The following is a 20,612-nucleotide window of genomic DNA, read 5'->3' as shown; positions in this document are numbered from 1 at the left end:
TGTCTGACACCTTAAACCAGAGGGAAGAAATTAAATCAGCTGAAAACTGGCGTAGCTTGTCAACTCTTATCCCTGCATTCCCTGTGCCTTCTGAGCATACTTGATTGCCTTTTAGGGACACAGCTTTTAAATTTAATTAACATGCTATTACTCTTTCCTCTATCTGACATGGAGAAGCTTGAATTAATTGAGTATTGACTAGCTAAACTAGCAACAGCAAGGCATTGTTATCATCAAAAGATGTGCTCACTGGTAGAGTGGAGGATGAACTCGCTGGGCTGCTGCTTGCAGTCTATAACCCTGGAAGAAAGCTTGGGACTTCTCTTGCCCAAGTTGCAAAGGGAAGTGGCCTCATTTGTGCCACCACCAACAGCTCCAGCCCCAGGAGGTGCAAATAAAACAGAGATTAGACAAATAAATAAAACATAAAGCTATGCCTGCTGCTCTTCCTGCCTCCTGCTACCCTCATAAGCTCCTTTGGAAGAGATGCATGTATGTTTTGCATATACATTATATATATGTATATATGCATAGAAATATATGTATGCATAAAAATACACTTGTTTTGTATATACACAGGTTTATGTGTGTATATATGTTAAAGCATTTCACTAGGCTTTGGTGTACTCTAGGCTTGCTTTTATTAACAGTTCAGAGCTGGGCCATCACCTCAGTGAGTGGCAACCCAGGTGCTATGTTTGCAACCTAATATACTCTTTTAACACAATTACATAATAGACTAAGTCCTCTGGAAATTTCCACCGGGCTCTTCATTTGGTTGGCTGAAAATCCATACATTGTCTTCTTTGGGAATCACTGATTACTCAGTCTCAGTTCTGCTTTGGATCTTAGATTCTGCTGATCCATCTCACATGTCACTGTCTCCTCTTCATCCTTTCTTAGAAAAGGACTTGGTGTTCTATGTCAAACATCCAAATTCTTAACCATAAAATACCTTATTCTCTTAAACTAAGAATATTTTACTCTATCATTTTTGTTGTATTTGTGCCCTTACCCTTGCCAATCCTTCATTTGTAGCTATTTACTGATTAACTCAGTTGAGGATTAGTTCATCCATGGACAGGGCAATACATGGGACACTGAGGCAGCGTAGTATGGTTATAATTTTTTGTTTAAACACCTGTGATTGCACAGCTCTAAGTGCCTTATTAACCCTATTCCTACAACATAGTGATTGACTAATTCTAACATACCATTTGTACTAAATTCTAGTTTACCTTAACATACACATACTGACCTGTCCCTGTATATATAATTTTGCATATATACACACATCCATATATATATGTTTTGCCTATTTATATTATATATATGAGTATATATCTAGTTACGTGTACCTATGTATGGTTTGTATGCATACCTATACATATGTATGTCTATGTATATACACCTACATATAGCCATAGACATCCTCACATATGATTTGTATGCAGAGATGTTTACATACACATATATACACATATTCCTCTGCCTCTATATACGTTTGACAAATAGGCATCTACGTATTCACGTTTTGCATGGGCCCACATATATATGTATATACAGGCACTTACACAGCTCCCCCCCACCTTCCTCCCCCTCGGCGGCATAGGCCCGTGCCAGGCCGCGCCGCGTCCCCATGGCAACGGCTGGCTGCTGGCGCCCTGCTGCGGGCCGCTCTCCCCGCTTGGCGCCGGCCGGGCCCGAGGGTTTGAGGTGGGGGCAGGTGAGAGCGGGACTTAGGCGGGGCGGCCGGAACGGTGGGAGCACGATGGGGTCGGGAAGGGCATGCCCCCGACCAGGGGCAAGTGGGCTGAGGAGAAAGGTGGAGAGGCGCCGCCGAAATGTTAAATGTCGTTGAACACCCCTTGATGTGTGTGCTTGTCCAGGATGTCTTGGGACCAGACCCAACGTGTCATCAAGAAAATAATCCGCAAAATTGGGCAAGAATGCGCTGCCCAGGGACAAACCGTCTCTGAAATCTTGGTGGCATTCATGGTAAGCACAAATTACATGCTGGGGGTGGGGGTGGGGGGTTAGTATTATTTCCTCTGGGTGTTTTTCTAGTCGTGTTCAAATTCTGTCTGTAAAGTGTAACGATAAATAATACATCTGGGTAGCACAGAGCTCTGAAGTTTCAAACTTGGATGCCCATGGCATAGCTTGGCTGTTCACACCGGTTTCAAGGCTTTCCTGAGGTAGGGGTTTAAATTGTACATAGGATGAATAGTTCCCCTGAAGTCACTGGCTAATGCTGCTCGGACTGGATGATGTGAAGCAAGAACATAAATCATTCTTTTGGTTTTAAAAATGAACAGACTTGAAATGGCAGCCCCACAGTCCGGGCTGGGATGGCAACAGCTGAGGGGTCATTTGAGCTTTGAAATCTCTTCGGTTTCTGAGAGCCCATATTGGGAAGTCTGAAATGGGGTGTTCAGTGGTAGTCGGTACAGGGTCCTAAAAAACCTGAAAAAGCCTTTTGTTCCTCTGCATTGCTGACTCTGTGAGAATAAGGCCCTGAACAGGCCACTAACCAAGTCCTGGGAACTCTTTGAACTCCTAATGAGAGTTCTCCCTTAGTTTCTGCAGACAAGGTAAGCCCTTTTTTCTTTCTAAAGTGAAAATGAGAAGCGTTCCCAAGTTTTAATAACATTTCCTCCCAACCTTTCATGAATGAACAAAAAGGCATGATGCATAGGTGAATGTTTATTGCAGCAGCTGCAGTTATTCCCTGACGCTTACCTCTTCCCTCTGTCGGGATGGATTCTTCTGTGTGGTTTTCTCTTTAGGCAGAGCCAGGTAGTATAAATACCCTGAATATTTGAAGGAGCAGCCTCGGATCCCATTTAAACTAAAAATTAAATTGAATCAATCTCAGTGTTGTCCTTGGTAAACAACTGTAAGCATCCTAAAAAACATTACACACTTTGGCATCTGTTAGGAGGCATAGCCACCACTGCAGAATATAGTCTGGATACATCTACAAATCTGTCTCCACAGAAAGATGGAGCTAGTTTCGCTCTTTATTGATGGTATAGGAACAGAGTCAGCCCTTGATAAACTTGTATATGAATGTAAATGGTTCACAGCAGTACTGTTACTCTGCCTTTTCTTTTTCCCTAAAGGCGACCTTGTGGCTTTTAAAAATCCATTGAGCTCAATAGAATTATTAATCAATTAGACCTGAATATTTTCATGGATAAAAACCTTTTGCATATAGCTGGCAAGGTACCCAGCGTGCATACCAGTTGCAAGCATGCACATATTTCCCTTTATGCAGAAGTCTATGAATATTTTATCCAAATGGTAAACCTTTATACTGATGGATGTGACACCAAGTGCAAAGTCTATAAATGGCCCTGATGGATTTTTATACAATTTTACTTAGAAAAAAAATGGGTTTTTCCAGGAAAGTTTTTTAAGAGCTGTTTTTAAATATTTCTCTAAAATGTTTCCATCACAAATAGTTTTTTTTAACTTGCATCTGAGAACTGAGATTGAAACTGGCACTATGTGCGAAATGAAGTAATTTTGTTTCGCTATTGAAGATTGAATGGAAAAAGAAGGAATAGTAAAGAAATACTGACTGCATCAGACTTTTTCTCAGAAAATAAAAGGTTAGCTGCAAAGACTATATATTGAAATATAAATTAATAGCTTGCTATTTGCAATCTCTAGGTGAAAGCTGTTGTTTTAGATCCAAGAAATGACTTTAACGTGGATCAAATCCTTGAAGAAAAAGATATGCAAAACCTCATCCAGGTAATTCTGGCATGGTATGTCAGTACTTAGCTAAGATTCTAGCATTATTTGCTATCTGTTCCTGTAACTGAAATGTCATTTTATTTTGATATGAACACTTTCAAATTTTTAATGCTACTTTATTCTCATGGTTCTGTAGTTAACAACTGGATTAAGTGTTCCTCAAAGTCAATAAATGCCTTATATTTTATAATGTTCATAATACATTGAGAGAATGGTAGGGAGGGTGCTCTACTGCTGCTGTGAAACCCGTAGCATAGTAACTCTCAGTTCAGATGTTTCCCCTGTGATCAGAAAGACTTCACTTTTCCATCTTTCTTCTTAGTTCTGTGTTACCAGACTGCTTGACACAACAGATCCATCCCTGACCACAATTAAGATGCAAGTTTACTTCGATATGAACTATGCTAGCCGAGGTAATTTCAATATAAATAAATGTTTTCATAGGTGAAGTTGGTTCTGAATTTAGGATTTAATATCTTGCTCTATAGGGCTAATAATGATTCCTGTTGAACGACAGTTGGCAGCAAAGCAACCTAAAAATCCCTAAGAGAAACACCATACTATATAGGAGCGTGGTGTTTCAGTATGGATGTAGTCAGGAAAAAAAGGCTACATTGGATTTGAGAGAGCCCTCTGTCAGAGAGGTCAACTGAATGCAATGTATTAGATCACTGGGGAGCAGTTAGGCTTTGAGGTGCAGTGACTAGCTGCATTCAGAAGGAAAAACTTGTGCTGTACCTGTGTGTCTGAAAGAGAACTGGTACCCAGTACTGCATTCATGTACCTGGAAGAGAAGCCAAGGTTTTGTTAATATCCCTAATTGAGATGAGCAATCTTGAACAATCAGTTACGGTTTTAACCAAGTAACTCAGTTAACCATGGTCTCATTTCATACAGTTTGAGGATGGGAATGTGCAAGAAAAATGAGGTAAGAAGAATGTCTCTGCTGTAACTGTAACTTTAGATCTCAGTGGGACAGTGAGGGGTGGCTGGGAAAGAGAAGACGCGAACAAGAGTAGACAAAAAAATATGAACATTTCTGTGTGGAAGGTCTTGAAAATGTTTGTTGGTTTTTTTGGTTTTATTAGCATGGACTAAAACCAAAAATTACCTCTGAAGTCTTCTGGACTCTGTAATCTCACTGAGTCCAGTATGATTCTGATATCCTGAGTAGTGTTGGGGTTTGGGCATGTAACTTCAGCTGTGTGAAATGGGGGGGGGTTGGGGGGGTGGCAGTGGTGGTGGTGTGTGTCTGGGTCTGTGTGTGTCTGTGTGTCTGTGGTTGGTTCTGCTGCGGTCAGAGGAGTCAGGAGTCCAGAGAGCCAGGGCCTTGCTGCTTAATTTGGCCTGAATAGTTCTCTGGGCTGTACTGACTCATATTAATCATGCAGTTATATTAATATTTAGCACCATGTCGCTGATTATCACGGTATGAGACCTTTTCCACATATCTGTGCTTCAGAAACCTTAAGTTGGTGCTGTGACTGAGGAAATCAAATGCACCCTCTGTAAAACTCAATTCCAAGTAATTTAGATAGCACTTTCTATAAATCCTTCTTTCCTAGCTGAATTACTCAATGAGCAGCACCGTGTTTTGGAGGAAAGACTAGCTCCTGTGGTCAGAGATATCACAAATAGTCGTCCTCATGTGCCAGAAGAAATGGAGCATGTGTATCGAAAGATCATTAACTACGTGCTGCTGAGCTCTGATCTGGGATCTCCAACAGATATTGAGGTGGTCAGGGAGGTAACAGGTCAGTAAACTCCCAGATGTGAAATTAGGCTTTTTCTTACTGAAAAATAAAATTTCACTTTTTCTTTGCTGATCTTCAGCTACAGCTGTGGTAAACTGGGATGAATGCTTACTGCCCAAACTGTCACTGCTCAGCCTTGCAGTCTAAATTTGCTGTGGATTTCCTACTTCTTGCAGTTGTTAAGGAGAGGGTATTTTTGCTTGCTTAATGATTTTCTTTTGTGTTTTGTGTTTGAGGTTTTTCTCCCCCTTTGTAATGCTTCTAGCTGCCCTGCAGAGTGTATTCCCCCGGTCAGAGATGATTACTTTCATCTCGCTCAGTAAGAAGAACAAAGAGCAGCAGCTGAAAAATCTTGCCATGCTAGTCACAGGAATTCGGCTGTACAACAAGGAATGCAGGAAGGGTGGACGTGGCATTGATGACTGTAAGCAGACAACAGCATTCAGGCTGTGTTCTTCCTGACCTTCTTTGCTGGAGCGGCTCCAGTATGATCCCATCTCTCTAGATAAACATGCAGGCCGCTACTTTTTGGCTAGGAGTGAGCCCTGTGTGGTTGATGTGGAAGGATTATATGCATTAACTTCATGCACCAATTTACCTCCTGATAACTTTTCCCTGATCCCTTCCCATTAAGTGAATTAAATAGGCAATGTTTGCCTTTAAAAGCACTTCATTAAAATCCTGAAAGGATCCATGTTGCATACGGATAATGAGAAGTGATCAAAGTTGCTGGGGCATTATCTGTGTTCTGGTAATTTAGAGTAACCTCTTCAGATTCTTCACATGTTCTCAGAAATCTTTTGCATTTTGAATGCCCATGAGTGGAAATGGTTTTGTGAGCATGCATGTCGAGCTGTGGCTCTGCGTGGGGGCTTCTTTGTAAGAAAGGCCTGTAGACCAGTTTTAGAGGAAACTGAGAACTGAAAATTGTGCAGGTTGCCTACAGTCTCTCAGGAAACCCATGTCAGTAGTATCAGCTGAGCTGCATCATACCATAAAGCAAGTTTTCTCTCAGGCCTTGGCTGTGGTAGTTCCACAGTTGTCGTTCTGACTGTTCGGAACCACTTGGCTAGCAAGATACAGAGGCTGAAGCTAGCATGCAAGCATTAGGAAATGCATGATATAAGGGCCAAATACAGAAATCCTATTGGTAGTCTACTTTGCTCAAGTAATGCACTGTAGGGTTTTGCTAATGATTTAAATAATTCTTTTTATATGTATCTCCTGCTGCTTCTATATAAACAGTGCCAGCCATTCTGAATGAAGCCATTCCATCAGCTACATGGACTGTTGATGAAGCTCTTAATACTTGCCATACGCTGGCCCACCAGTACACAGCTCTGTTGGAATCCATGCAGGAAGACCAAGACAGATGTACACAGCTTAGTCCTTTTAAATTAAAAGAAGCACTGTTCAGTGTGAGACAATATGAGGCCTTCCTTTGCATCCTTCTGGTGAGATGCCATCATGTTATATATCCTGTGGGGTTTTATTGCAGATGGAATGTATTTGAGTTACCTATTTCTAGAGGACAGAAATTTAAGAAAAACTAAATAAAATTTATCTCAATACATGAGAACCTATGTCATCTGTCATGCTGAACTTTGTGCCTGGCTTGCTGGGCTTGGCTACTGTCAAGCAGAACATAAAATGAATGAATGGTTTGCTGCAGCGTGGCTGTGCTTGCATTTTGTTTCTGGAGGTTTTCTTTTTTGGTTTCATTTCATTAACCGCATTAAAAAAAGTAGGACCTCTTCCTTGTTTGTGCATTGATAGTCACTCTGCCTCAAAAGGCATGAGAGAAAAAAATCTCCTTGTCCAATCCAATCCATAAATCACCTCAGTTGTAGTCTGCAGGCATCCCCAACACATGCATAGTCATCAGAAGCCTTGGAAGAATACAATTTCAATTACTGAAAACTTGTTTCTCATTTGTCTTTTGAGAAACTGGGGGGTTTCACTAGTTCTTCCTGTGTATCATAAAGCTTGGAAAAATATTTCCCTTTCAAATTTTTATTGGTTCTCTTCTAAAAATGTAGTGGTTTTCTTTAAAAATGACTAATACATGTTTGAAAGAAGCAGCTGCTTTTATACCTGAACACTTGAAAAATTTATTTTGTGGAAAGTTAGGGTGCTTTTCATTCCTTCAAACAGTTGTCTGAAAATCTTTGAATGAAGAGATCCAAGTAAATACTTACTACTAAATACTTGATTTTTTTGACTGTCAAACTTCTTACCTGAAGTAAGTTCTCTTTCCAGTCTGATGCAATTACAAGTGCACAAGAAGTTGAAAAGATGAACGTGCAGTTTGCAGCAACAATGGAGCAGTTGAAAAACACAGTGCAGAACAAGGATTCTGTAGATACCAGAGAAGTTTTTGTAAGTATTATGAATGGAAAAGCTATTTCTTTTTAATTATAAAAAATGACTAAAGTGTTACAAATACCAGTGTGTTTTTGTATAGTTTGTGTTGAGAAGAAGGCTACATTATTTCCCTCTATTACAACATCTCTGATTTTTGAAGGGACGACTAAACTAAAAGACTCGATCTCAAGGTAAAAGAAAAACAAGGTACAAAGAGGGGGAGAAAGAATTAAATGGTATTTTACTGTAAGTGTCTTGAGTCATTTGTCAGTATTTGTAGATTTCCAGTGGTAAATATTCTCCTGTTCCTTGCAGAAATAGTAAGAACATGATGACAGGTAATAGCACATCAGAGTGTGATTCTCCTTTCAGGTAGCAATTCCTGTAATTACAGTATGACTCCTTGATAGCATTTTTCTGAAGAAATCAGGTTTCAGGGATGGGGGGGGGGTGGTTCAGCCTGTTTCCCCCCTCCCAATAGCTTCTGAGTCTGCTGGCCAGTTTCAGTCAAATGTGTCAACACTCCAGAAATCTCAAAATATGTCAATTTCTGCAAGTTGTGTGAAAAACAAGCAACCAGAGAGAAGCAATTAAACCTCTCCTATGATCAGGCCTGAATTGAGAATGGCACAATTCACCTGCTGGTTTGTCTGCTCTCTGGCCAGTGAGCAGCTACGTACCTCTGCACCATCGATGTTCTGTACTGTTTCACCCTTAGTTGGGAGCTACTGGACAAGGGAGGGAGGTGTTGGAGGAGGAAGGAGTGACTGATGCAAACTGCAGGTATTGTGAAGGAGGGTGCTGCATGACCCTGTGAAAACCTGGGATGATTACAGTGCCGTGGGGCAAAGGAAATGGGAGAGCAATGTGTCAGATACCAGCTTCATTTAACTTTCTTTTCATGGAAGAGCTAATCATTTTCTGTAATTCCTTGTAGCTTGCTGTTGAATTAGCATGCAGTACATATATCTGTTAAGTTATATTTCCCCTCTTCTAAACAAATAATTAGAAAGCAAAATAAAGTCTACTGTGGAGGAATGAAGGAAGATGATTATCCCCCTCTTCCCGCCCTCGCCCCCTCCATCTACTCAGAGTATTGTTTGCACTTCCTGTACAGGTAACTCAGAGACCGGCGCTCTAACTGAGGCACATCTCAGATGTGACCCGATGCTTCAGTTCATGTGTGCTTGTGATTTTATAAGCCAGATGTTTTCATCTGGAGAACATTTTCCCCTCTTGTCCAGCCACTCAGAGCAGGTTTTTTTTCTCTTCTGTATCTTTGTGGGGCTTAAGTGACTGATAGGTGTTACCCTTTTCCCTAGAAGCTGTCAGCTGTCACATTTTCTTCTCCCTTCACGCTGGTTAGTTGTTTTTTCTTCTCTGCTGAGGACAGAATATGTAATGTCTTTTGTTTCCAGGTCTTCTGCAGTTAGAGATTTCTCAGTTAACGAACTGTTCAAATAGTTCTTCTGGTCCTCAGCTAGTTGCTGAGAAACTGGATGCTCTACAGAAGTAGAGGAGCTGGGCGTTCTGCCTTTTAAGAAAGTAGGGTAAGGCCTGTATGTGTAGTAAACATTTGTTTAGGAAACATAGCAGATTTCATTAATATTCTATGTTTGTTCTACTAAAAATTATTTTGATCTTGCTGCCCTTCCTTTAGTTTCTTCTGGTTTTGTAACTACAACATTTCCACAGCATTAGCGATGCTGATGAATTCCAGAGCTGACTCTCTCAGCTGTTGTTATAATAATGTCCTTAACATGCATAAAATAGACTGTTGCTAGCAGGCATTTCGGATCCGTTGTATCTCTTCCTGTAAATGCTCTGTGGGTTTAGGCACTCGGGGCATGTTTTTATCTTGCTGATGTTGAAATCAGCATTTCTACTCAAAGCTGGTAGGCTTCTTGTATATGTTTTGTACACACTACATGGGAATGGCAGCTTCTGGTTTCATCCTGAACCCCATAGCACTCCGAAGAAGCTTGCACCCCATTAATTTGGCACAGGTAATGGCCTGGGGGCTGTACATACAGTTTGTACATATAGGTGTGGGTTTACTTCATTTGGTAGATAGCCAGGTGCATTTCTTCTTATCCTTCTTATTCCTGTACACCTTATTTTCAGTTATAAAAGTTACTGTGTGATACCCTGGAGTTCCCCTGGAATTTCTGGGTGCTGAAAGCCTTGGAGATCAGCCTGGTTTTGTTCACAGCAGGGATTGTTGTGCACTTCTCTTGAGTTACGCTGCAGACATTAAGCAAATCTGGATTCCAGATAATTTTCTTTGTTTTCTAGCCTCTCTTTGTTGCACTTTCAAACTTCTGGACCAGCTTTCAGGATGAGATGCTACTGCTAAGGTTCCTCACAAACATGACTAATGATCTACAACAGTTCTGGGAAATCCAGTCACAGCTTTTTCCTGAGGAAGCACTGATGTCTCATCTGGAAGGAGTGACTGTGAAAAGTGATGAGGAAAGGATTAGAGAAACCATGGGTACTGAAGTTTATTACTTTTTTGTTTTCCTTCATGTACCAAGATTTTGTTGTTTGAATTTTCTTTACAGAAGGTGCTGCACATTGGTATTTTTAATAATCAGAATTTGCACAGTGAGTTAAAATGAGTCTTGTAGAATGTGGGTTTATTTTTCATGTAGTGTAGCTTGGGCTTTTTATATATAAAATTAAAATATAGCCACTAGATACAAAAATACCTTCTAAAAATGACAGATTGATCAGAGAATAGCATTTCTGCTTTTTTAAAAAAAATCTTAAGTTTACTTATGTCTTTTCATACCTTTTGGAACTTCTGAAAACTGAGGGGGGGAGGGGGATAAAAAAGTTAATTTAATGGAGCTTTTGTTACCAGAAGTATTTCTTTGTAAGGTGGTATCCTTAGCAACCAAGTTATACTGCAGGGGATTTTTAATGCATGAGTGGGTGAAAACAAAATAGATGAATAAGATATTACCTTCCTGTTGGTGTCCCATGTCTCCAAAGAAAATTAATGTTACTAAAGAAAGCTCCTGCAGGACTGATTTTTCAGTAGGATCTGCCTTATGGCAGGGCTAAAGTTTGGCTTTTGGGATGTTGGCACTGCAGGTCATCCTGTGAAGACCAGAGTAACCCAGTCATTCTGTAACATTATTATATTTTAAACATCCATTGGGTGTCTTGTACCTGAAACTCCTTCCTTTGTTAAACCTCTCCTTAGGAACCAGAGTGAATGTTTCTGATTTCAAGAACCAAGAGTGGCTTTTTCCAGAGACTACAGATAACTTTGATCAGTTGCTAATCCAGTACCACGGTTTCTGTGCACATGCAATTGGTGTAAAAGGCCTCACCCTGCCAGGTATGCTTTGCAGTTAGATCTTTTCCAGACTTTATATGCATGCAAGTACTGGAGAAAATGTAAAGCCAGGTTCCAAATGCATCTTTTCACATCAGAGCTGGCCTACAGTATTTCCATGTTTGAAATTTTCACCCCAGATCATGTATTTCCCCTTGTTCTGGTTTTTGGCTGGGATGGAGTTAATTGTCACAAGAAGCTGGGAGGGGATGCAGCCCTGACAGCTGACCCAAGCTAGCCAGAGGGGTATGTTAGTAGATAGGGGGGTCCGGCCAGGGAGGAGGAGCTGATGCTCGGGGACTGGCAATGAGCGAAATGCATTGTGCATCACCCACTTTGTATAATCTAGGTGCTGCTGGTATTTTCCTCTGCCTTTGGTGTCCCAGGAGCTTTCCCTTTTCTTCCAATTCTCCTCCCCTTTCCACTGAGGGGGAAGGAATGAGCAGGTGTCTCTGTGGTGCTTAACTCCCAGCTGGGTTCAAACCACAACACAAAACACAAAGTATTTTTCTTTTAAAAATACACATCTAACCCCCCCTAAATAGAAGGTGGGAGGGCTTCAAAAGAAAGTAGGCAGGAGAAAGCAGAGGCAGAAACAAGATGAGATGGGTAACTGTTTCCTCCTCCTATGTCTGCATCTGTATCACCTACACTGCAGCTCAATGCAGGTTTGTTTACTGTTGATGTGCTTTAATACGGGCATAGGAAAGTGGCCATGCCTGAATTTTGTGTAGCCACGTGCTGCAAAGACACCTATTCATGCCTGCACTGTATGCATTTTTACACAGCTGGTATAACGTGATAAAAACATTCTCTGAAAAAATTGCAGAAGTTCACTTGATTAAGTCAAATCATCATGGGAAATATTTTTAGTCTTTTCTAGGGTCGTTTGTCATGAAAGCAAGCCTTGTTTCAGCTACCCCATCACTTCATGTTTCCTGTCTTCCTTATCCTCAACAGAACCTATCCATATAGAAGGGTTTTTTTACACCTACAGGAGGTTGGGAGAAAAAGATTGCCATTACTTGGCAGTATTAAAAAATACAGATTTTTGTGGCAGTGTAAATTACGCTTAATTAATATTGCATAGGAGAAAAACTGTCCAGGTGTGGAGTGTAGGGCTCTCTAGCCCTGTATGCAATTTCTGAACATGGACAGTCATGAACACTTGAAGATTATGAGAAATCAAGTAGGAATGATCCTTCCTTAATGATATCCTTCCCTGGTCTAGCAATCAGTGTTTATGGGCTTTCCTTGGATAACTGTTAAGTCTGTAGCCTTCTGTTGAATAATCCTTGATAGAAGTTTTTCATTTATCTAATTGCTTTTTGAATCCATTTAGAGTTTGCCATGGGATATTCTTATTGTCAAGTCTCCCACAGTTATAATCATACATACTGTGAAAAGGTACCTCTCTTTGAGGTGGCTCTTAAGCTCTGTCTTTCTATTAGGAAAATTAACAAATAGTAATTTTATATTGCACACAATTCCCAGTTTTATAACCCCGTATCATATTTTTCATCTTCAGTTGCTGAGGGGGCCTCTTTCTTTACCCACTCCCTCTGTGAAAGACATTCCAAGTGTCTGATCACTCTCAAAGCCCCTCATTTTACTTCTTCATACCTCTGTTGTGTTAGAACAAAACACAGTATTACAAGTGTAGCATATAGGTTGTTACAGTGTTGGTTTTCTTCTCCCCCCTGTTTGCAACCTAATGAATTCCTGACATTCTTTCTCCTTTTTTGATTGCTGCTGTGTTGTGCCAGTTAGTAATTTCAAGACACTGTCTGTAATGGTTCCAGGTCTTTCCTGGGTGATGAGAGCTGAAGCAGAGCCTACAACTATCCCTGAGCTCAGTTTGTGTTTTCCTGTATAAAGTATGTGACCTTTATTGACATTTCATTTTCTCTGTTAATTTGCTGTCCAGCTTCTCAGCTGCTTCATCTGCTCTTTCAGTTAATTTCAGTGTTATGCTCTTGAATGGACTGCTGACCCACAATCAGATGTTTGCTGGAGATTTTAGGGGAGATGTGGGTATGGGCTATTCCCTAAGCCTTCGCTATAGGTGTTTTATCTATGTTTTTCAGACTGACATGTGCTGAGGCTGCTGGATGTGAACTAATAGTTGTACTGGCCTAATGGAACAGACTTTCCTGTATTTATAACAGCTTATTTTCAGGGATTTAGTCTGATTTCAGAAAAAAAAAGGGAAACTGACTTGAGAGAAGCACAGAGTCTTGATTACAACTGCCTTTTGTGTTGGCTATCATGCTGTTCACTCTTTTATTTTGTGTGGGGTTGTTTGGTTTGGTTTGGTTGTGAGGTTGTGTTTGGGGTTTGTTTTTTTTTTCAGGAAATCCTGCTATTGGAATTTTGAGGCACAAGGAGAGGTGTTATGTTTTCAGTTCCAAAGAGGCAGCGTACATCTTTGCTCAAGATCCTGACAAGTTCATTCAACTGAACGTAGAAAAAGCCAAGGAACATGCAGAGCTGATCCAGCTGCTGGAGCTTCACCATCAGTTTGAATACCTTGCTCCATATGCACAGGTACACACTGCCCACGCCTCTTGCCAAACAGCTGTTGGGTCACTGGTTGATCTGTCCTTTCTAGAACATAAACAGGACAGGTAATGCCCATCTTTAGGAAAGAGGTATAATCATCTCCCTATAATACAGAATGTTGAAAGGTCCATCTTTTCCAGGTATTCAGGGTGTTGGTAAAAAACATTTTCCCTTAATGTTCTCACCTTATCTCTTCATAGGAGAATATGTAGAGCCAAAGGATCAGGGCAGTGATAAAAGCTGCTCATCCTCGTTCTTTTTTGCAAAAGTAGCTTAAAGGGACAGTAAATAAATGCAGTAGAAGATGAGCCAGTGTTGTATTAACTGGAGCTTTAGCTTAGCAATTCATTGGGATGTGCTGGATGAGGGTGTAGTGATATCTGGGGCAGGAATTATGGAAGGTATTACGAATGGAAGGGGACTCATTAATACGGAATGTGATAGTGCTACTATGTGAAATCCAAGGGCTTGACTTGGATTCATGGACATTGGTGGGCCCTTGGTGAGAAAGATATAGTTAATATCCCAGCTCTGGCAGAGATATAGACACTTCCTCTAATTGTGATTTGTGAATTTCAGTCCATTCATAAAGACAGACCGAGGTTCCTGCATCCTAAAAGGTGGTGGGACCCTGTTTTTACCAAAATCCAACGATGAAGCACTCACTCAGGATGTGGGAGTCTGAAATTCAGCCGTGGCCTCTGCCTAAAGGGTTTTCTGTGAGAAATTAAATCCAGCAAAGACTTAATGGTTTTCTTTTTAGCAAGGGCAGGGGGAACAAAAAAACACTGTTGATTGTAAAAATCGTTATCCACTTGTGTTTTGCAGGTCTTTGCTTTTAGAAAGTAGCATATCCATATATGCTGTCTTTCTTAGATTCTTCTCATTAATTCCTTGCTTGGGTTTGGGTTTTGTTTTTCATCCAGGCCAGAAATGCATATTTGATGAAACCAACCACAAAATGTGACAGTGCTACTCAAACTGATACTCATATCTTGCCTCCAACTATTGTGACATCCTACGAATGGAATGAATGGGAGCTGAGAAGAAAAGCTATAAAGCTGGTTGGTATCTGTTGTTACCAAATGTCAGGGTGTGACCCCCAGCTGGCAGCTCAGCAGCACACAGCCACTCACTGTCCCTGATGGGAGGGCAGAGAGAATAGGAAGGGTAAAAGTGGGGAAACTCATGAGTTGAGGTAAGAGACAGTTTAATAGATAAAGCAACAGCTGTGCACACACAAGCAGAGCAAGACAAACAATTCATTCCCCACTGCCCATGGGCAGGCAGGTGCTCAGCCATCCCCAGAGAAGCAGGGCTCTGGCACTCATAGCAGTGGCTTGGGAAGGCAAATGCCATCACTCTGAATGCTGCCACTCCGCATCCTTTCTCTTCCCCAACCACCTTCTAAGCTGCACACGACATCATAAGGTATGGGATATCGCTTTGGTCAGTGGGGTCAGCTGTCCTGGCTATGTCCCCTCCCCACTCCCTGTGCACCCCCAGCCTCCTAGCTGGTGGGGTGGGGTGAGGAGCAGAAAAGGCCTCGGCTCTGTGTAAGCCCTGCTCAGCAGTACCTGCACCATCCCTGTGTTACCAACACTGTTTCCAGCACAAATCCAAAGCACAGCCCCATACCAGCTCCTGTGAGGAAAACGAACTCTACCCCAGCCCAAACCAGCACATTCTCCACCGCTTATTCCATTCTGTTTCTGTCATACTTAGATCCCACACTATCCACTGCAACCTCATTGTAGTGTGGTCCCCCTTTCCCATCCTTTGATACAAACTCTGATCCATTCCCTTTGCCTGCAGACCACCCCTGTGAAATGGCTGTGCAGTGTCCATAAATGCTTGCAAAATGCCCTCTGAGGTCACTCAGCCCATGAGTTCAGGCTCCCATCTGTTACAGTGGTCACTCTCAGGTCAGGTCTCTGCTGCACCTGCACTGCTGCTTGTAAGGCTTGTTGTTCCTTTACACTCAAAGAAATTTAACAAGTTGAAGATACTGCTATATAGTTTCTTTGTAAATAAAAATACAAAAAAACCAAAAACCCACACAGAAACCCCAAACCAAGCAACCAAACAAAGGTTTTGGTCAGGCAAAAGGTTATTGCAAGTTGAGCGGTTTAATATTGATCACCGGCAAGTAAGAGGAGGAAAGATGTAGTAAGTGGCAGACTGGACAGTTAGGAATACCTTTGGATGTGCATAACCCTTCTCCAGAAGCTTTCTTTGAGTTTACTGATCGTCCTGGAAAGGTATCACAGCTTGAGGCCTTTTATTTCTTCTTTCCCCTCCCCCCCCATTCATTTTATCCTGATTCTTCATGTTTGCTAAAACCAATTCTGCTTTTTTTTGAAGAAAAGAAAAAAAAAAAAAGCCCTCTTTCATGTAGCATCAGAGAGGTAAGAAGCTGCAGGTAGGGTTTCTGTTGCACACATAAGCCAGAGGAAATGTTTGTTACACTGTCACGATGGTTGGCCACGTATGCAAGAGCTTTTAAAGCACCAGTATGTATCTTAAAAGCATCTCTCTAGGGTTTGCCAGCACACTCAGGTGTCAAAGTATCACATCTGGTTTGCAGATAAATCGAAACAACCTTGTGAGCACCAGGTATGTTGCAGTTACTGATACCCACTGTGCTCAGAATACTGCAGATATTTGGCAGGTACCACAATTTTGGACTGAAAAAGTCTGGCCAGTGTTAACTGGCTTATAAAGGATTCTAAGTAATAGCTGTGCTTGAGGTATGTAAAGAAGCCAATTAGAGGCCTCGCTAAAAGCTGCCTTTGCTGCCGTAATGGACATAAACCAATGTAAGATGTGGTCAGTGGTTGGTCTTTAGTATAGGCAAAGGTGGATGTTTTCCAGTAGCTGAGCATGAAGGCCATTTGCAAGCAAATTCCTGGCTTGTTAGTTGGGAATATTTAGAGAAAGTGCTTTAAAGCACTCAGGGTGCTTTAGCCTCAACTGTCCATGTGGGAGATCAGCGATGCTGACTTGAAAGGAAGAAAATCCCAGATGCATGCACATGTTGTGTCTGCAGCCAGCATGCTGAATTTGTGACATGGGGGTGACACAAAATTTAGAATGAAGATGCTAAGGTAACAGAAGTAGCTTACCAGTGCTTCTGTGAGTCTGCTGCTTCAGGGCAGCACCGGGTGCACTCGCAGTCTTTGTTAAAGCTTAGCTGCCTTGGGGGGGGTGTTTCTTCTGTTGCTTGTAATTAGCCAGAAAACTCGTAGTGATAGGAAGTGTTAAAATACAACGTTGTTAGAGCACCTGTTTGATGTTAGAAGTAAACATTTCAGCACTGTTCTTTGCAGTACCATACAGTCACTTCTCAGGACTAATAAATGTAACAGAGAAACTGTATCTCCTGCCTTGAAAGAAGGCATTTTTTTCCCTTTTACCTGATTCTTTGTGACACCAATCCCAAAATCTTGTCACATCTGCTAGAAACCGAGCAAAGACTTGATCCTGCAGTTGGGTTATCAACAATATTCAGGATCTCCAAACTTCTTTTAGGTTGCAGATGGCCAGAGAGGTTATCCAAGCCTTCCCTCACAGTCAGTGTGCTTTCAAACCGACTGAAATTGGTTTGAAGCACTGGAAGAGCTTACCTTGAAAACAGCTTCTTATTCTAACAATAAGAAGGCTTCTTGAGGATTAAACAGAATTTGAAGCACAGGGACCAGAGGAAAATACAAACACAGTACGAGCTGATGAAAACTGTGGGGGCTGCATACAGTGCTGTCCACCCAGCCTCTCGGGGCGGGAGTTCCCACCTCGCAGTTGCAACGGTGCGCTGACAGTAGCACGAGGCAGGTCATGCTCCAGGTCTGTGAAGCCTGTAGATCTGAAATACACAAACACACCTCTGTGCACACCAGCACTAAAATGTTCAAGTAACAGTTGTGCTTCATCTGATTCTTTGTGTGTGTCTAGGCCAATCTGCGCCGCAAAGTAACTCGTGCCATGCAGACAGAGCTCAGCCACATGAGGAGAGACAACTGCACCCAAGTGTACCTGCCAAGAGATGTTAGCACCCAGACTAAGCGTGACAACTTCAGCAATGTACCCAGACCACAGATTTTCTTGAAAGGTCTCAGAGGAGGCTCATTTCCTGCTACTCATATGGTCAAAGTAGACTTAACAAGACCGGTAGATGAAACCTAAGTGAAGATGATAAATATGAAGATATATATTGAGGATATATCTAAAAATCCCTGCATATATCTGAGTTACATTACAAAAGATGTTACTGTGTCTCTTGATTCCAGGAGCAGTTGATTTATTTAATTTATCCTATCTGTTGGGGTCACTGGCTGATGTTAAGTGATGGAAATGATAAGCCCAAAGCAGCCAGATTTTAACCAGCAATTTAGAATCAGGATGTTCCCGAAGACTTAAACTAACATTTAAATGTGTGTTTTGGGATTTTCATGAGGTTTTTAGTAACAGTCATTGCTTGCTGAAATGCTGTCGTTAGGAGCCATGGCTTCAGTACATGAAAAGTATAGTGTAAGGTGAACAGCTCTTACGGGATATTGGGCCAGTGCTGCAGCTCCTGCAGAGGCATGATTCCCACTGGTGTGAAATCAAACTGATCCCAAGAGAGTCACACAAATGTCACAGCTCCACCCATAGAGCAGAATCCTCGAGAAGGTAAAACCAGCAGAACGAGATCAGCCTTGACCTTGGTGCTGCTGTAACCCAAGTGTCATCGCAGGGAAACAGGGTGTTAGTTAGGAGGGTGGGCGGAGGCAGGGCGGTGGAGAAGAGAGAATCCATCTGGATGTCTCTGGCAGCCTTTTAGGTCTCCAGAAATTTCTGTATTCATTGACTGAATGAACAGCCAGTGAGCACACAGGAAACCACAGTAGCTTGCCTTCGGGGCACCTTTTCAAGAGCTCTGTTCACTGGTGTTTGAAAAGCTAAGGCGACCAACAGCACCCTTCTTAGCTTTAGGCCACTGTGGCAGGGAAACAGGCGCCAGCTCTGGTTGTGCAGCCCTGGATCACTTGAGCTTTAAGATGAAACATCTCAGGTGGAACAAGGGTCACTTCAAAGCAGATACTTTTCACAACAACAAAGATCTCCCCAGGTTATTACCTGGAGACAGTCCAGGTGTGCAACTGCGATCGCATAGGCTGCACTAAGGTTTCTGTATCTCGTTTTTGGTCAGGTGCAGTGTTGTTCCCTGGGTGGTTGTTACCCAAGCTTGTGACAACAAGCTTGAAAATTCAAGCTGCTGGGTGATTTTCCTGTGGCATTGTTCAGGACAGCTTTCTCTTTTTGTTTAACTGTCTCCAAGGTATCTGGCTTCACTGTTTAAAGTTATATATGAAGGTGGGACAAATCCACAAGGCATTATTAGAAAGAAAAAAGAGGAGCAGGAGGGGAGCACCGAAAGGACTTGGCTCAGTGCCCTTCCCCTGGGTGATTTACTCTTGTGAAAATAAACTGATGGGTAGCAGCCAGATGTGTTGCTCCTCCACGGGTTTCAAATTACGGGTGGGTATCAATCTTTAAATTTATTAATAAAAATATGAGTGCTGTTACCAGCTGTACTTTTTTCAGAGGAAAATGCTCTATGGAATACTTTTTGTTGTGGTGATCTATTTGAACCTTTTATGTCAGAAGTTCTTTGAACCAACAAACTGGTATTTCAAGAATCCATAAATCCCTTTCATCCCACCTACTCTGTTCTTTCCCACTGCACTACTGTAGAATACAATTGTGACCCATGGCATAAACATGTCAGCACCTCAGAGCTTATTTCTGGCAAGGACAAATAATGTGTGTGGTTCCTGGGTGTTAACTACCAACAGAATAGTCCAGGGAGGAAAGAAAAAAAAAAAGACACAACTTTTCAAAATGTCTCTACTCATGTGAAAGGGGAGACAGTGTCCCTCTACTCTGCCCTCATCAGCCCCACCTGGAATATTGTGTCCAGTTCTGGGCTCCCTGGGATAAAAAAGACAGGGATCTCCTGGAGAGAGTCCAGAGGAGGCTACAAAGATGATGAAGGGCCTGGAGCATCTCCCCTATGAGCAAAGGCTGAGTGAGCTGGGACTGTTCAGCCTGGAGAAAAGAAGACTAAGGGGGGACCTTATTAATGTTTATAAATATCTTAAGCATGGGATGCAGGAGGAAATGGCCAGCCCCTTTTCAGTGCTCTGTGGAGACAGGACAAGGGGCAATGGCTGCAAGTTGGAGCACAGGAAGTTCTGCACCAACATGGGGAAGAACTTTTGCCCAGTGAGGGTGAGGGAGCCCTGGGACAGGCTGCCCAGGGGGGTGTGGAGTCTCCGTCTCTGGAGATATTCCAGCCCCGTCTGGACGCCGACCTGTGCAATATGAGCTGGGGAGCTGCTTTGGCAGGGGGGTTGGACCCAATGAGCTCTCGTGGTCCCTTCCAACCCCTGTGATTCTATGAACTTGAGTTTGTTTTTATTTGAGTCTGTTTCTGCTGGTGCAGGGGCGACTGTTCTCTCGCCATAGGCAGCCCCACAGCCAGCGGGTCAGTACCGGAGTGCAGCACTGGCAAGCGGCGGGCTCTAAGGTTATTTGAAGGGTGGTAGCTCATGGCACCCACTGGCTTCCTCTGCCTTACAGTGGTTGTGGTGCTTTTGGGGTGTTCTCTTTTAGGTGGTGTTGCCATTTGGGCAGAGGCAGACACACAGCAGGAGACACTCAGGCGGCAGCGTATTCCACTTGAATTCCTTGGTTTACTTGGGAATTTGCGTGCGTCGGCACAGCCATTGTGTGGCCATCTGTGTTGCTGCGCAGGTCCAAGTACCATTCCACTGCCA

General features: G+C 42.3%; 1 protein-coding gene across 1 annotated transcript; it reads left to right on the top strand.

Annotated features, from left to right (window-relative positions):
- Positions 1–1,890: 1,890 nt before the first annotated feature.
- Positions 1,891–17,973, top strand: CFAP206 (cilia and flagella associated protein 206; the record flags this gene model as incomplete). Its single annotated transcript, XM_084261373.1, has 12 exons — positions 1,891–1,998; positions 3,679–3,762; positions 4,088–4,178; positions 5,331–5,519; positions 5,785–5,943; positions 6,765–6,973; positions 7,779–7,898; positions 10,179–10,377; positions 11,095–11,232; positions 13,583–13,776; positions 14,718–14,855; positions 17,743–17,973. 12 exons carry the CDS (start codon positions 1,891–1,893, stop codon positions 17,971–17,973), a joined length of 1,860 nt encoding a protein of 619 aa, XP_084117499.1.
- Between the last annotated feature and the right edge of the window lie 2,639 nt (positions 17,974–20,612).

This window comes from Gallinula chloropus (assembly GCF_964237585.1).
Source record: "Gallinula chloropus genome assembly, chromosome: 3".
NCBI lineage: Eukaryota > Metazoa > Chordata > Aves > Gruiformes > Rallidae > Gallinula > Gallinula chloropus.
This window is presented reverse-complemented; position numbering and strand designations above follow the sequence as displayed.